Source organism: Natator depressus, chromosome 5 (assembly GCF_965152275.1).
Source record: "Natator depressus isolate rNatDep1 chromosome 5, rNatDep2.hap1, whole genome shotgun sequence".
NCBI lineage: Eukaryota > Metazoa > Chordata > Testudines > Cheloniidae > Natator > Natator depressus.
The window spans coordinates 48,547,582-48,565,276 of record NC_134238.1 but is presented as its reverse complement, the minus strand read 5'-3'; the positions used below and the strand labels follow the sequence as shown (position 1 = coordinate 48,565,276).

The 17,695-nt window shown below is 45.4% G+C and overlaps 1 protein-coding gene across 1 annotated transcript in view; it reads left to right on the top strand.

Annotated features, from left to right (window-relative positions):
• The window catches only part of TMEM171 (transmembrane protein 171), a 33,801-nt gene extending 22,691 nt beyond the window's left edge, over positions 1–11,110 (top strand). Inside the window, exons 2-4 of the mRNA XM_074952751.1 lie at positions 6,901–7,607; positions 9,935–10,076; positions 10,863–11,110. Of these exons, the coding sequence (XP_074808852.1) occupies positions 6,980–7,607; positions 9,935–10,076; positions 10,863–11,052 (960 nt within the window). The 5' untranslated portion in view covers positions 6,901–6,979 and the 3' untranslated portion in view covers positions 11,053–11,110. The remainder of the gene's footprint in view (positions 1–6,900; positions 7,608–9,934; positions 10,077–10,862) is intronic.
• The last annotated feature ends 6,585 nt before the right edge of the window (positions 11,111–17,695 follow it).

Sequence of the window (17,695 nt, the reverse complement as noted above, 5' to 3'; positions counted from 1 at the left end):
ACTGACAAATATTAATTTACTCTGGGTTGTGTGTTTTTGTTTGTTTTAGCCCTGTAGGGGTAATACAGGTAATGGAGAGTGAGATGGACTTTGTTTTCAACAATATTCTTTCAACTGAAAAATATTTATTGTTGATTCGTGAACAAGAAAGATCCTAGCTTGACTTTCAGTTTCCAAATTGTCTGAAGGGCTGACATTTAGAAAAGACATTTTTTAAATTACTTATAAACTGAGCAAATTCGTTTCTCACTGATTTTTGAATCAATAATCATGCAACCTCAGCATGCTATCTCTACAAACTCACTTTTCAGATCAGAAAAAAAGGTTACTCACCTTCTCGTAACTGTTGTTCTTTGAGATGTGTTCACGTCCATTCCAATCAGGTGTGTACGAGCCGCGTGCATGTCAGCCAGCAGATTTTTCCCTTAGCAGCGTCCGCAGGGTCGGCCTGGGTGCCCCCTGGAGTCATGCCTTTATGGCATCCAATATAGGGCCCTGCCAACCCCCCAACCCGTCAGTTCCTTCTTGCCCACTGCTCTGACAGAGGGGTAGGAGGGTGGATATTGGAATGGTTATGAACAACACATCTCGAAGAACAGCAGTTAAGAGAAGGTGAGTAACTGGTTTTTCTTCTTCGAGTGCTTGTTCAGGCCCATTCCAATCAGGTGTCTCACAAGCCAAAGTTCAGGAGGTAGGGTTGGAGCTGTATACTGATTGGAGCACAGCTCATCCAAAGGCTGCGTCCCCTCTGGCCTGTCGAGTGATCGCATAGTGCATTGTGAAAGTGTGTATAGAGGACCACGTTGCTGCCCTGCAGATTTCCTGTGTGGGGACTTGTGCCAGGAATGCTGCTGAAGAGGCCTGAGCCTGGTGGAGTGCACGGCGGTCGGCGGAGCGAGCACCTTCGCCAAGTCATAACACTCAAGAATTCATGATGCGATCCACGACAAGATACGTTGCGATGAGACAGGGAGGCCTTTCATTGTATCTGCCACTGCTACGAATAACTGGACAGACTTTTGGAACAGCTTCATTCTCTCAATATAGAAGGCTAGTGCCCTGCAGACATTCAGTAAGTGAAGCCTCTGCTCCCTGCCGCTGGAGTGCAGCTTAGGATAGAACACTGGGAGGAAGGTGTCCTGATTGATGTGAAACTGGGAGACAACCTTAGGGAGAAAAGCCTAAGCTGAACCTTGTCCTTATGGAATACAGTGTAAGGGGGTTCTGATGTAAGAGCCCTGAGCTCCAACACTTTTCTACATGAGGTTATCGCCACCAGAAACGCCACCTTGTATGAGAGAGAAAGCAGGGAGCATGTCACCAGTGGCTCAAATGGTGGACCCGTAAGTCTGGAAAGGACTAGATTAAGGTCCCAAGTCAGGATAGGCTGTCGTACTTGTGGGCGCAGTCTGTCGAGACCTTTAAAGAAACGGCTGACCATTGGATTCATGAAGACTGAGTAGCCGTCTGCACCTGGATGGAAGGCGGAAATGGCGGCCAAGTGAACCCTTATCGATGACAGGGACAGTGCCTGCTGCTTAAGATGGAGGAGGTAGTCCAGTATAAATGGCACCGAGGTGAATGTTGGAGACTGATGGTGCTGCTCCGACCAGATGGAGTACTAGCTCCACTTGGCAAGGTATGTCGCCCTTCTGGAGGGCTTTCTACTGCCAAGGAGAACTTGCCTGACTTGATCAGAGCTGGACATGGAGCTTCAATGCTGTGAGGTGGAGTGACTCAAGGTTCGGGTGCCAGAGGCAGCCGTGATCCTGCGTGATTAGGTAGGGTGATCAGAGTTGCCACGGACATTTCCAAGAGCGATGTGAACCAGTGCTGGTGTGGCCAGGCTAGAGCTATCAATATCACGAGGGCTCGGTCCCTGTTGATCTTGAGGAGCACCTTGTGAACGAGAGGGATGGGCAGGAATGCATATACGAGATGGCCTCTCCATGGAAGTAGGAACGGATCCACGATCAAGCCTGGGCTGTGATTCAGGAAGGAGCAGAATAGCTGACACTTCCTGTTGTGTGGTGTGGCAAACAGGTCTATTTGGGGAAAGCCCCATTGTTGGAAGATTGATCTTGCCTATGTCCGGCCAGAGGTACCACTCGTGGCCATGAAAAGAGTGGCTGAGACTGTCCACCAGCTTGTTCTGTATCCCAGGGAGATATGATGCTTGCAGGTGTATTGAGTGTGCTACATAGAAGTCCCACAGCATGAGGACTTCCTGACACAAGGGAGAGGAGGGTGCACTCCTGTTTGTTGATATAAAACATTGCCATGGTGTTGTCCGTGAGGACGGATATGCATCTGCCTGATATATGGACTCTGAAAGCCTGGCATGCCACTCTCAGTTCTCTCAGTTCACATGCATCCGACGAAGTGGGTATTCACCCACAAAAGCTAATGCTCCAAAATGTCTGTTAGTCTATAAGGTGCCACGGGACTCTTTGCCGCTTTCTCAGTTCTCTGACATTGATATGCAGAGCGAGATCTGCCTGAGACCAGAGACCTTGCGTCCTGAGGTCTCCCAAATGTGCCCCCCATCCCAGATCTGACTCATCTGTCTCTAATGAGAGGGATGGCTGGGGGCCGGTGAAGGAGACTACTGCACATACTACCTGTGGGTCGAGCGACCACAGGAGGGAGTCTAGAATGGGTGCTGTCCAAAGCATCCTGAGCTGGTCGATATACTGACGCTAGCCATGACTGGAGCGGGCGAAGCCTGAGTCTGGCATGCTGTACTATGTAGGTACAAGCGGCCATATGCCCCAAAAGTTTCAGGCAGTTCCTTGCTGTAGTGGTGGGGAACTGCCTGAGGCCCCGTATTTGTCACCCAGTGACTGAAATCTGGCTTCTGGGAGGTATACCCTGGCTTGAGTTGAGTCTAACACTGCCCTTATAAACTCTATCCTCTGCACCAGGGACAGTGTTGATTTGGCCTCGTTTAGAAGGAAACCCAGTTCAATGAACGTCCTTCGTATGAAGCTGACCTGCTCTTCCACTTGAGGTCTGGAGTGGCCTTTGATCAGCCAGTCGTCGAGGTATGGGAACACCTCTACCTGTTGCTTGTGCAGGAACGCCGCAATGACTGCCATGCACTTGGTAAACACCCAAGGTGCTGCTGACAGGCCAAATGAGAGGACAGTAAACTGATAGTGGCTGTTGTTCACCACAAACCTGAGGTATCTTCTAGGGGGTGGAATTACCGCTTTGTGAAAGTCCGCATCCTTCAAATCGAGGGCGGCATACCAGTTTCCTGGATCCAATGATGGGATAATGGAGGCCAAAGAGACCATGCGGAACCTGAGTTTCTTGACGAACTTTGTTGAGTTCCCGCAGGTCCAAGATGAGCCTGAGACCACCCTTGGCTTTTGGTATTAGGAAATACCAAGAGTAGAAGCCCTTGCCCCTTTGCTCCTGAGGAACCTCTTCCACTGCCCCTACCGAGAGGAGTGAGTGCACTTCCTGTATAAGAAGTTGCTCATTAGAGGGGTCCCGGAAAAGGAATGGTGAAGGAGGGTGGAAGGGCACAGAATTCAATGGAATATCCCTTCTCTCCTGTGCAGAGCACCCAGTGGTCCGAGGTGATACGGGACCATGCACAGTAGAAAGGGGATAGTTGGGACAAAAAGCTAAGAGAGGTTGGATCCAGCTGTAGTACTGGTGCACCGTCCTCAACTGCACCTTCAAAAGGGCGGTCTGGGGCCAGGCACTGGCTTGGGCTGGCGTGAGCCCTGGCCTGAGGAGGGGTGTTGCGTCATTCTGCAACTCCTGTTCCTCCTACAAGGAGTGTCCTGGCAGTTCTGAGGCTGGTGGAACCTAGAGGGAGCTTGTGGCCAGAAGTGCCTATGTTGGGTGGCCAGTGTATGGAGCCCAAAGATCTAAGGGTGGCCCTGGAGTCTTTTAGACTATGGAGTCTTTTATCCATCTTATCGGCGAAAAGGGCCGAACCCTCAAAGGGGAGGTCCTGGATTGTTGTTGGACCTCATGGGGCAGACCAGAGACTTGCAATCAGGAACCTCTCCTCATTACAACCCCCATTGCCATACTACATGAGGCTGCATCTGCTGCATCCAATGCTGCCTGCAGGGAAGCTCGGGAGACCAGTTTTCCCTCTTCCACCACTGCCTCCCTGTTTTTAGGGGAGGGTCCCCGGAAGCCCTGGCGCTCTCGCTTATTGGCCACATCAACCACGAGGGAGTCGGGGGGTGGGTGGGTGTATAAGTGTTTGTATCCCTTAAAAAGGACAAAGTACCACCTCTCATTCCTCTTGGCTGTAGGGACCGGAGATGCAGGGGTCTGCCATAGGGTCTTTGTGGTCTCTGAAATCATCCTTATTAAGGGCAAGGTGATGTGGGAGGGACCAGAGGGTGTGAGAATGTCGATGTCTGGGTTGGATTCCTCCATGACCACCTCCACCTGTATGCCCAGGTTCTGGGCAGCATGATGTAGGAGCTGCTGGAGGACCCTGATATCCTCCAGGGCTGGGGCCGTCACCGCCCCTGCCACCACTTCATCTGGGAAGGATGAGGAGGAGAAGCCTAGCAGCGGGCCCTGCTCACCCCTCAGCACCCCATGGGTCTCGCGGCATGCGGTATTCCAGAGCTTGTGGTGCCAGGGCTGCTGGGGGCCGAAAAATCGGTGCCGAAGCAGACAGCACCGAAGATGTTGATTCCGGCGGTGCCGATATCGTCGATGCCAGTGGTACCAATGCTGTGGCCGCCAGCAGTGCCACCGATTGGCAGGTCGGCACCAGAGCTGTAGGTGACAACAGCAGTGTTGGTGGCGCTTCTATCGGTGGTGGTGCTGCCAGCGGACCCTACTGTGCCTGCGGGGAGGAAGGAGGACACCGATGCTGACCTGGACCTTGGGTACTGGACCTGTCCCTGGCACTGGTGATACACCCAGGGTGTCCAAAAGGGCCACTGCATAGATGGTTGCCACTGCGGAGACCATGGTACCGGGTAGGGCGGTGGTCATGGCGGGATCTGGACCTCCTGGTCCTATCTGACCGATAGGATTCCGATTCCGAGGTCTTTGAGTAGGAGGACCACGGAGGAGCAGTACTCTGGGCCTCTGGAAAGCAGTGCCAAGAGGTCGGGGACTAGTGCAGCTCCTCCGTATGGGTGGGCCGTGCCAGAGAGAAGTGCACTGGAGATAGGGATCAGCGCGCCATCATTGCTGGGTTTATCCCTTAATTGGACTTTGGGCCATGCAGTCATCGGTGACTTGTCTCTCCTCTGCTGGGAGGACGGTGCAGTGAGGCGTATAAGGTCCCTGGGTGCCTCAAATGCCTCAGGAGTCAAGGGGAGATGGAGGTGATGACCTTGGCAGTCCAGGGACCGTTGAGGGTTCAGACTCGACTGAACCCCAGATGGGGCAGGAGTCGACGAGATCCTGGAAGGCTGGAGAGACAAAGCTGCTTGGCTCAACGTGTGCTTTGATGCCTCAGGTCCCTTGGTCTTTAAAGGGGGAGAGCGACCCCTATCTGGCCTTTTCTTCCTTTGTGGCACTGAGCATGGTGCCACACTGCAGAGGGTTTCTTATGTGCGGCGCCAGGAGTCCTTAGAGTCCTTGCTCAGCACAGCTTGCGCACTGTCGGCACCAGAGCACTTCGGACTGACATGGAAGTGCTCGGCGTGGGTTCTGCAGATCCCAGGTCAGAATGCGGTCAAAGTGCTGCTTCCATTAGGAGGATCTTGAGTCTTTGGTCCCTGTCTTTTAAGGGTCCTAGGGCGAAAACCCTTGCAGATCCTGCACTTGTCCTTTTGGTGCCTCTCCCCAAGGCACCGTAGACAAGAAGAGTGCGGGTCACTCTTCAGCATAAACTTGCCACAGTCCTCGCAGAGTTTGAACACTGGAGACCAGGGCATACCCCAGAACTGGGGGGAAATGTTATCGGGGGGGCCCCCCAAGAGTCACAACTACCTACTAATTGTAACTAATAACTAATGAACAATTTACAACTATTTAAGAAAGAAAAGTGAAGAGGACACTGTCAAACGCGCTTGCAAAGCAAGAGCAACAGTTGTTCCAGCTAGCCATCACCGGTGGTAGGAAGGAACTGAGGGGGTGAGGGGTTGGCAGGGCTCTATATTGGGTGCCATAAAGGTATGACTCCAGGGGGCGTGCAGGCTGACCCTATGGACGATGCTAAAGGAAAAGTCCTAGCTCCTTCAGTTATATTGGGACAGGAAATACTTTTAGGGAAAAGAGCTGACATGTCTGTCAGCTGGCTGAAGGAGGAGCAACAAATCCACATGCTTTAAGTAGGTAATACATTTGAAGCTTTATTGGTAAATGTCCTCTATCCAGCAAAATTCCCTCCAGTCAGAGCTCTCTTCTAGCAAGCGGGGAAGGACCACCCCTGCATTCCGTCCCAATTCTTTCTCTTGAATGATAGCTCCAATCCTCAGTGTGATGTTCAGCTCCCTAGTTGCCCACAAAGGCCGGACTTTCTCCCAACCCTCCCTTCTCATTATGTCTCCCTTTCTTATACCGATGACTTTCTAAGTGTGTCTCATCAGCCCCTACCTCAGGGGCTTCTGCAGGTTGGAGGGAAACTTGGTGATTTTTTCTTCTAAGGGTACATCCCTCACAGAGTGACCTCATTTTGAACTAGAATTGGATAAATATTATTAATTGTTCCCTTAATAATAATCTTTTATTTACTGAGCTATTACAATTGCTTTTGGTATAAATATTAAGTCAGTGATCTCCCTTTATCTGTCTTATAACCCATGTCCATTTCCATGAAGCTTTTATTCTAAAATGAAGTTGTTTGGGGATATACTGGCTTTAAACCATTGGATAGGCTGAGTAATAAGTGCAGAAGAAAAGTACACAATGTAGTTACTTACATATTCTCTCATTTCAATTATATATTTGTGTTCACAGGTCTGCAGAAGTTTTCTTCCTCTCTGAACACTATCAGGAGACGATATATTTCTCCTTTGCATGAAGAGACGTTTTTGTAATGTGTGCAGTTGCTGTTCCCAGACCTGGTGGGGAAGGAAATAATGGACATCATAGGAAGTTTTTTTTCCTTTTTGTTTTTGGAGTTGCATTGCTATGCACTGGATTTCTGCTTTCAGTCTTTATTTTACAGACTTGCCCATCTGGAACCTTCAGTGATTGCAACAGGGCCCTTAAGATTGCTGGGCCTGTGGTGGTGGTTGTTGGATTAGTTTGTGTCTTACTGGCACAATCAAGAGCTAGGCTGTACCTAAGTCAGAGACAGATGCAAGGTGAGCAGGTGTACGGCCTCATTTTTTGTCAAGGGAACTGTCAGGTTGCCCAGTTTCTTATCTTTGGGTTTTTGTTTTTAACTAGTGGAGTGCTAATTAGTTTCCTGGGCATTTGGGTTCCTGGATGTAGCCCAGGAAGGCACAGCCTACAGTATAATCAAACCAGCACTTCGGATGTTGAACTCTCAGGCTGTGGATTCCTGCCTCTTCAAATCATGGGTCCTTTGATTGTGCTTATTGGATTAAGTTTCTTCGTAATAGCTCATATTAAAAAGAAAACCAATTTAAATCTCAGCCAAGAATCCTCTGAAAATGGAGAACAGCCTCAGAGTCCAGAATCATTTCAAGTTACAGCAGGTAGGTAAATGATTTGCATATATTTTAAATTTGAAAGCTAGTTTTACTAACCTGTACGCTAGTTCCTATTTTGTGTGTGTGGTTTAACATACCAGATGAGAAACATGTTGCCTTTTACATCTGAAACATTCAAAGTGTAGTTAATTCAGTCTTCTTTCTTCAGGGGCAAACTGCCTTTTGACTTACAAAAAACCTCCAAAGGCAAATGTGGAAGAAATCACACTATCTGGCATAAGTAATTCCAATCCTACTTCCTTTTCCAGAGAATGGAATAGGCATTGTAAATTGTAGGTGTCATGGCTTTTTTTATTACTATATTGAAAATGCAGTTTAGCTTTGAATTCTGGCCTGTCGTCTTGTCCCCTGAAATAGGACTGCAATGATTCAGATGCAGAGGGTACTGCTTGTACTGTTTGTGTCACCATTTTAATTCTGGATGAATACAGTTTGTAAGTTTTAAACTACATTTTTAGTGGTCAGAAGGAATGGGTGACAAATTAACCACTATGCTGCTCAACTGCTACCTGATTGATCAGAACTAAAGTCCATTGCACACAAAATCCTGCCTTCGTCATCCTGACATAAGGACTATTTAACCTGATGCTTAATAGGAAAAAGTGAAGGTTTGAGAGGCTAACACCAGATATTGGGGTATATGAGTGAGAGAGTTGTAGAAGAATTGCAATTTAAGAAAATAGTCTTTGAAGGGGAGAAAGCAAAACTAGTACACACACTCTTATATGTGGAGAGTTCTAAGAAAAGTAAAATATACAAACACTGTAGGATCAAGCCTAGACTTAAAATGTGGATTGCTGCAGGATCATGGTGCGCAAGTCTGTTGGTTCCATCACTTTACCAGAATCATTGTATTTGGCAACACGTGCCCTGCTCAACTTCAGTATTAATTTGCTGTATGAACTGTCTTTGCAAGATGCTCCTTGTGTGTGTGTTTAGTAAGCCAACAATCACTTCCTCTCCTACAACCTGTTTGAAAAGATCTAAATTCTGTTGTCTTCCTTAAGTGCACTACTTTCAAAATAAGCTGACAAAACAAACATATGAGGAGCACCCTGTGTGCAAAGCAAGGTCATGTAATAACATCAATGTTAATGTTGGGTAGGCAGGTGTTGCCTAAACACTGTGATTTCTGGGGAGGTGATGGATGGATCAAAAGATTGAAACACCTTCCAAGAACAGAGGTTGAGTTTTACATAGAAAACTTAAGAGGCAAAGACACAAAAAGTGGAGTGGGAAGAGGGGAAGTAGTTGTTGCACCTGTTTAATTATGAGAACTAGCTGACTGTTGGCTGTCCATTAAAAACACTAAAACCCCCACAAAATGCAAAGTTCTAAATAAGAGAGACCATACTCATTGTCCAACTTCATAACATTATCACTAATTAGTGTTCAGATTAAGCACTGCATAATTACAGTTTAGTATATAATATGTACTGCTTTCTTATAATATGAATTCTATTAGTATTGTGCCTTCAACTATGAAAATGTTATCTAAAATGTCTTTATTAGTTATGCAGCTATAGGTACACTGGTTTGATTGTTCTGAAATTGTAACAATCAGTTAGAAATCACCATTTGTGCTGACAGTTATAAAATCATTTCATTTAATAATGGCATGTTGCTCCTTAACAGGCAATCAAGTTGCAAGATATAGTAATGGTATAAGTGCAGTTATTACCTCTTTGTATAAATAAGCACTTAAGAACATATAAATCGTAGAAAGCAAGGAACTTCCTGATAATTTGTTAACAGAGGAAATACTGCACATTTGAAGAAAAAATTAAATCAATATGAATTGTTAAGCAGAGCATTGAACATTTTTATTTATAGCATCGTTACAGATATGCACAGAACTTTATAAAACCAACATTTTAGGCAGGCACGGAGAACTAGGCGCATGTGTACCATAGTGATGAGCATGGTATAAAATCTCAGATAGAAAGTGTGCTAATAGCTCTTGTTCTGTATTTAGAGAACACACGTGAGCCTGTCTGCTGGTAGGTTCTGCAGCCAACAGTAAAGGGATTTGTGTCCTGTAGCGAGACGGAACTTTTTTTTTATGGCTGCTTTTTTTTTAGTAAGATGAATCTCTTACATTGTAAAAATCCTCCCAGAATGTGTACATAAAATTGTCCTCTACACCAAGGAATGTCAGAACAGTTAAAGTATGCATGAACATGGTGCCTGTATCTATAAAGAAGATAAGCACAAATACTATACTACACTAGTATGAATATCTCTTAGGTTACAATGAGGATCAGGAAATGAGTTGAATTTTCATGTCACTAATTAATTTTTTTTCTCTTTAGGTGATGCTGCAATGACATTCCCACCCCTCCCACCACCTTATTTTGCTGACTCTCTATCACCACATGTAACTCATAAGCCACTTGCCACAGAGCTGCCTATCAGTGAAAATCCTCCCTCGTACGACAGTATTGTAAATAATGGGTAAGATAGTCTTCATGTTTATTTTCTAGAATCTGCGATGTTTAATTCATGGGTTGAAGTGTAGCTAGGAAAACACTCTCTTAACCATCATTGATTTTATGTCTGACATCTACAAAATTTTCTAGTAACTCACTGAATTTCTTCCTTCTGATATTTTACCTTAATTTTAAAATATTCTTACCTTGATTGCAGCAAGGGACTTGGATGCCTGTGTTCTATTTTTGACTTGCTGACTTGTGTGAACTTGAACAATCCAGAGACCTTTCTCTGCTTCCGTTTCCCTGGCTGTCAAATGAGAATACTACTATTTATTTAACTACTTCAAAGGCTTTTGGGAGGCTTAATTAAAAGTTGTAAGTCACCTTTCATCTGAGGATCTCAGAGTACAAAGTATTGTCATTTCAGTAATTGGGGTTTTAGAACTCATAACTATTATAAGGAAGGGGAAAGTAGGGCCATAGTAGATTATGAAAAGGCAGGGGGGCAAAGGAACAAAGGAGAAGAGATGAGAAAATCTCTCCCATTCCCAAGTGGCAATTCTGCTCTATGCAGTGTTGTCAGGGGAATATAAAAAGACCTCTTCTTTAGTAAATGTGGAAAGGCCACACTAGTAAACCATGCCATCTGTATAACAAACAGATGTGTATTTGTGGTGAACCAATTTAAAAAAAAAGGCAGCTTAAAGACCGGCTTCACCCACACTGCGTGTGCATGTGTAAAACTCAAGTATGATTTGGCTCAGTGTATAAATGAGATTGGAATGTACTAATGTGTAATGTTTTACAGGGCACAACTTGAACATGTTCAAGGAATGGTTTCCGTTAGAGAGTACGAACCGCCATATGCAATTCCTGGGAGCAGTTCATCTTCAGACATCTTACCTACTCTGCATCTTTCATCTGAATTACCGCCAAGATATGAAGAAAAAGAAGCAACAGTAAATACTGAATATTCCTCTGGCTCCTCCATGGCTTAGCCTCTTCTGAGCCTTCCCCACAAAGAACTGTGAACTAAAGTTCATTTTTCTATGGAATTGTACACTTCAATTTTAATGTTTTAAATTTATTTTTATAATAAAAATTGTAATGGTTGCATCTATAACCTTAAGACAACAAAACATAAATTACCAGTTTGGGTTTAGAGAAATATTATATAATCCTAGGTTTTTTAGGACAACAGTACTCAACGGTTTGGTGAACTGCAACAGCGTTAGATGTTTGTGTCTTGTTATGGGTATAGTGTCTGTTTTTAGCTTTCTTTTATAACAGAGAAACTAAGTAGGACACCAACTTTTTTCAGTGTATTTTGATCTACTCAGATCAATTTGTTTCAGGGTTATGACAAAGAAACAATTAGAAAGTGGCTTTATAAATATTTGTTGTTCTCTGGAAAGTACTTGTACAATAAGTTTGCAAAATTCCCATTTATTTACTTAGCTTAGATATAGTCTGAACATATTAACAGTGTTTCATTTTAGTCTGCCTGATAACAAATGCCATATAGTTTAATTTGGAACATTTATGTTCATAGTAGTAATCCCCACAAAAATCAGTTTTAGCCAGCAATTAAGAGCCCTAACTCAAAGCTGAGGATAGTTAATGCTCTAACACTTTTAACAGAGGAATGACTGTTTCTATAAGAAATACTTATATAAATCAGAGACTGATTTATAGCAGCAGGATCAATTTATTTTTGAGTTGGGCTCTCTTGTGTGGCTGAACTACATTTAAAAATCAGTATTTTCCAGGAGCAGAGATTTCTCATCTACAATTGCAAGAAAGGATATCGTAGCTAGATTCTAAGATATGGAGATGTACCTTTAACTGGCAAGTTCAGAGAGCAAGCGTGGCACAGCTATTAAGACTTCTTTGAGATGCACAGCTCCCTCTCCTCTTATTGACTTCAAAGTACCTTGCAAGAAAGCTCAGCACCTTGCATACAGGAATTTAAGTGCTAAATCCTGCAGGACTTTTTAATTCTCAGATTAAAACTTAATTTTAAAAGAAATTTGGAGCATAAGGCCTTATCTAAAAAGCAAGAGTCCTAGAATTTTATTTTAACTCCAGCAAGGTGGTTTTTTAAATTTAGCTACATCTCATCCATTTCCTCCTTAATTTGCACACAAATTATGTTCCTGTGATACTAGGCCCTGATTCTGCCACCTTTGCACTGAATACCACCTTGCTCTGAGAGTAGGCGCTCTGAAATCAATGGGACTGATCACAGTTTAAGGATGGCAAAATTAGGCCCCTCCATGAGGTTTTTCTTGCTGAACTCCCAAATCTTCACCCACTGAAAATGAGAGCCTAATTGTATCATACCACAGGCCTCTGGATGAACTGAGTCAGAGGTATGTGGTGGTAGCCATTCTTAAATGATAATATTTTCAGTAGTCGTCTTACACATCACTTGGTTTTATTTTCTCTGTAAGTACTTGTTTTACAAAGGCTTACCTTAGAGCCACAGGACATATTCTGTCACTTCCTAAGTAGCAGGCATATGTATAGTCCCATTGATGTAAGTAACACAAATCACATAAGTGATACTCCACTTGAATAAAGATTATAGAATCTGCCCCACAATTAAGTACAGCATTAGCTGTACAAGTATAGATCTACAGATGTTGTAAATGAGCACATAGCTCTTAAATATCAATTAGCATACAGACACAGGTAGTCCACAAATTACATTACAAGCTCATAGGTGATGCATATATGTACACATTAGCGTGGTGCCAGATATGTATCATAGTAAGTCTGTGCGCATATAAGTAGGTCAGCATGCATAAGTAACCATTCTTCTCCAAGTAGTGTCCGTATGGGTGCTCCATTCTAGGTGTGTTTGCAGCTCCTGTGCTTTTGATCAGAAATTTCATAGTGTCTGTTCGGCCCACGCATACGGGTTACTCAGTCTTGTACTCTGCATTGTTGCTATATAGTGTTGTGCAGGCAAAGTGCCCTCAGTTCCTTCTCAACTGCCTTGGCCTGAGATGGAGCCTTCACAATTGTCTGTGTTGAATTTTACTTTAGCCGTGACCCCTTAGCTCTTACAGTAGTTTATTATAGTTGTTTCAAAAAAAAATTGTCATATAGTTTCTTCCTTCCTGGGAGTTTTACACTCCTAGAAGGGCATGCCTGGCTCTGACAGGTTTCAAATGCTGCCTGTTGTTCCAGGAGACAGTCGTGGTGAGTGACTGACACTCCTGGTGCATCCGTTGCCTTGGGGAATCTCAAAGGAAAACTTCAGTCTGGCATTAAAATCTAGAGCCAGAAAAAACACGGAGATCAAACTTTGACTCCCTTAGGATGGAGAGCTTGCTGATCCCAGACTTTGATCCAGGCCAGGAGACCCTACAGTTTGTCAGTCTCTGAATAAGTTGGCCACCTCTACTATCTCCAAGCCATACTCCTCAAGGGCATTTAAGAAGAAGGCCTAAGATTCCTGTCATAAGACTTCCAAAGACCGTGCCCCGAGTTCTCCAAGCAGGGAATCTACCTCAAAGAAGATGAGGTCAACAGTGACTCCAGCCACTTTGGCTCCCATCAGTCTCTGACACTGTATGCATGAGACTGCTGGTTCCTCAGTACCAAGGGCAGTGTTAAATCTAGAGACTCCAAAATGTCAGGCTCTGATAGACCATTGGTACTGTAAGGAGCAACGCGGCAAAAAAGGCTCTACCCCTTCACACTCGCTATCGAAAAAGACCACTCTGGCTCAACTCCCCTTGGACCACTCAAGATTCACAGTACTATCAACTCCCTCAGCTACCATTATTTCAGCTCAGGTCATGGATACGGTACCGACAACACACTCAGTACTGCAGGAGTTTCATTTTCCGCAAGCCTTGGCTGTGTCCAAGACACCTGACTCACAGTTCTTGGTACTGAAGCCCTCTAGATTCCCAGACATGCATCTGGTGCTGAGAATTGTACCTCAAGTTTCTTCTGCTGCTCCACCACTTCAGCATGACTTGGGAGAGGAGGATTCTGATGAAAATCTTGCTTTGGACGCTCTAATATCTGGCCATAGCACTCCAATCCATTCCCATAGAGGCGCTTTTCCAGACGTCTCTAAGGAAGTTGATCTCACTCATAACCGATGTAGCTACAGCCACCATCTTGCTGATACGAGCACCCATAGATTCCTCCACCTATGCCATATGCGCCACCCCCTTGACCATACTGGGACCCCTATGTGGCCTACTGTCAGCAATTCTCTAGGGCTGAGAGAGACAACTTTTATCACCCTCTCTCTCTAGGAAACAGAAACCTCAGGAAGAACCTCTGAGGAACAAGAAGATAGGGCTGATGAAGAGACCCCTGCATCAGCCAACATCTCTTCTTTATCCCAAGATGAAGCGATTATGCCACCTCCACCATCCTAGGCTTATGATTTTAAACAATTTTAGGACCTTATTAAGAAGGTCGCGGTTTCTTCACAGATCCCTCTTGATAAAGTTAAAGAACCACATCATAAGTTGATTGACATCTTTCATACAGCTTTATCTGCCCGCATCACCCTGCCTGTTAACGAGGTCTTCCTGGACCTATAAAGCTTATCTGGCACAGCCTGGCCTCAACTCCACCCACATGCAAGAGACCAGACAAAAAATATTATGGTCCCTCTAATGACTCAGAATTTTTATTTTCTTATCCTTCTCCCAGCTCCTTGATGGTCGAGGAGGTTAATGAACATGAAGGGCAACACCATGCTAAATCTACACCCAGTGATAAAGATCATAAGCACCTCAACTACTTGGTAGAAAGTCATATTTGTTAGCTACTTTACAGTTCAGAATTACTAACTACCAGGCTGAACTCCTTATTGAGCCTCTACCAGAAGAACACAGAAGGCAATTAGTGCAGAAGGCCAGCTGTTCACCAGAACATCTCTGCAGGCCTCTCTGAACGCTGCTGATACCGCTGCTCATTTGATTTCTACATCAATAGTTATGAAGAGGGCCTCCTGGCTTCAGCTCTCAGGATTTCCAAAGAAGGTCCAGAATACTGTTGAAGACCTTCCTTTTGAGGGCACTAAACTATTCACTGACACCATAGACAAGTTTCTGCATATGTAAGCAGTCGAGGGCCACTTTACGTTCTCTGGAGAGCTATACGCACATCCAAAAGAGAAAAGTTAATAGGTCCCAGACATCAGAGATCCCACTCAATTCTCAGGTTCCCAGAGATCATATGAACCTCAATTCAAGAGACAGAGGTTCCAGAGAGAAAAAACCATCCACTTCCCAACCTCACAAACCTCTGCTTCAAAACACCAGTTTTGATGGAGAGGTGGAGGTCCTGAGCTGCCATCCCTTTTCATACCAACTGCAGCGTTTCACCTGCCTTCCTCCTTTCAGCAACTCTTTACCACTTGCAGCCTGCTTGCAAATCGGTTACTACAGACAAGTGGGTTTAGGAGATCATCTCCACAGGGTACTCCATCCACTTCACTTTTGCCTGCCAACTCCCCTTCCCCATCCCTCTCCAGGGACCTCTCATCTGCTCCAAAGATCTTTTCAAAGGTCATGTCTTTAGTAGAGGCACACCTCCACAGAAAAGCAATTCTGGTGTTTCCTTACCTAGACAATTGGCTTCTAAAAGTTTGCTCCCAGGATAAAACTGTAAGGGCAACTTGCCAACCCATACACCTCTTCCTCGCACTGGACCTACAACTGAACATTCAAAAATCCACCTTGATCCCTTACAAAGGTTAGAATTCATAGGAGCTTATCTCCTGATGCAAGATTTGTGGCCCTTTCCAATGTAGTCAAGCTATCCAAGAGAAGCCCTCAGACACCTGTCAAGAATTGTCTTTGGCTGTTGAGATATATGGCAGCTGGTACTTTCATTATAGACAGTGCAAGACTGCAGGTGCTTTGCTTCCAGATGTAAGCAGTGTCAGGATGAGCTCCACCCTGACATCTGGTGGTGAGGTGTGGCAAGTTGTGGAAAAGAACTTCAGGGGCTTATCTCATTTGCATAGGCACACCCACCTCGCCTAGAATGAGGCCATAGCTGCCCAAATGGTCACTTTGGCTGCTGTGGGATCCCCAGTGTCTCTGTTATTGGGGCAGGAAGAATAAATTGTTATTACCCTGATTATGGGAACTGTGCTTGGAACTGTACTTGGCCTTTTGTTATGATGGAGGGACTCACCATCAACTAAGTAGCACTCGCTAGGCAAGGGTCATGGGTTCCAAAACTCTGTGACTTGAGAGAGGTTGGGGACAAGTATTAATACTTGGTGGCATGGGCCTCTTGGTGAGGGCCTTACATGCTAATTGTACTGCCTCCTCTCCACTGTGGAATATCAGAGCTAATTTTGATTTCATTAGAAGTCTAGTTACAGGCTGCTGAGCTCACTTTGGGCTAATAGTGCACCAGCACTGAGGCTCCCCTACTACAAGCTGAATTCACCAAAGAGCTGAACTGACTAAGAGCTGAAATCACTGAGCGTTGTGTTAAGTAGTGGGGGAGCCTGAAGATCTATTGTGGAGCAGTTTGCGGGATGGCTGGGGGAGCAGTTCATAGGACGGCGGGAGCTGCTGGTGGGACGCGGAGCAGTTTGTCGGCTGGCGGGAGCTGAGTGAAGCAGTTTGTGGGGCGGCTGGTGGAGTGGAGCGAAGGCTAATGGAGCTGTGGGGCAGTCAGCTTCAGATCATGTAAGGTGCCTCTTACCCCCGCCCCCATCTCCACCCAGGTTGGGAGGTAAAGCTCTGCAGATAAACTTTCAAACTCTGGGGCTGCCCTGACCAGGGACAGAGACTTTTGGGTCACTGGACTTTTGGGACTTTGGGGCATGCCCTTTCCCTTTGGTTCTTGAGTCCAGCAACCCCAAATCACCCAATTTGCTTGGGGTGGGTTTTTTGCTCATGGGTTGTGTTATGAATCCTGTTGGTGGTGTTTCCCCAGCATAATGCCACATTGTTTCTCTCTGTTATTAAAAGGCTTTTGCTACACTCAGACTATGTGCTTGCGAGAGGGGAAGTATTGCCTCTTGGAGGCGCCCAGCAGGGGTGGTATATATTTGTCCCAGGTCACTGGGTGGGGGCTCAAGCCAGTCTGCATGGTGTTATTGGAATGGATCCCCTAGATATTGAACCCGGCCCTTGTTGCTGCCAACTCTGACGGGCAGAAGGGTTACACAAAGATGGCCCAGGACTGTTTATTCACTGAGCAGACACAGTCTAGCCACACTAATGCCCATATCCACCTTTGTAAAGGAATCTCTCAATTGGTGCAAATACCCTCCCAATGTCTGCGCAGGAGTCCCTTTTACCTGCCCTTCCCTTGACAGTTGTTATAACAATGGATACATGCCTCCTAAGTTGGGGAGCGCATCTGGACACCCCTATGGTCAGAGCAAATGGACACCTCCAGAGGCGACTGTGCATATCAACCTCCTAGAACTCAGGAGAGTCAGATATGCTTGTCTCCAATTGATTGGGGGCAAACATATAAAGGTCATTATGACAACATGTCATGCATGTTCTGTAGCAACCGACAAGGAGGGGTGAGATCCCCCTCCCTTTGCTACAAAGCTGTCAAGCTTTGGAATTGGTGCATACACAATCAGATCATCATCACAACAGCTTACCTTCTGCGGATGCAGTCAGC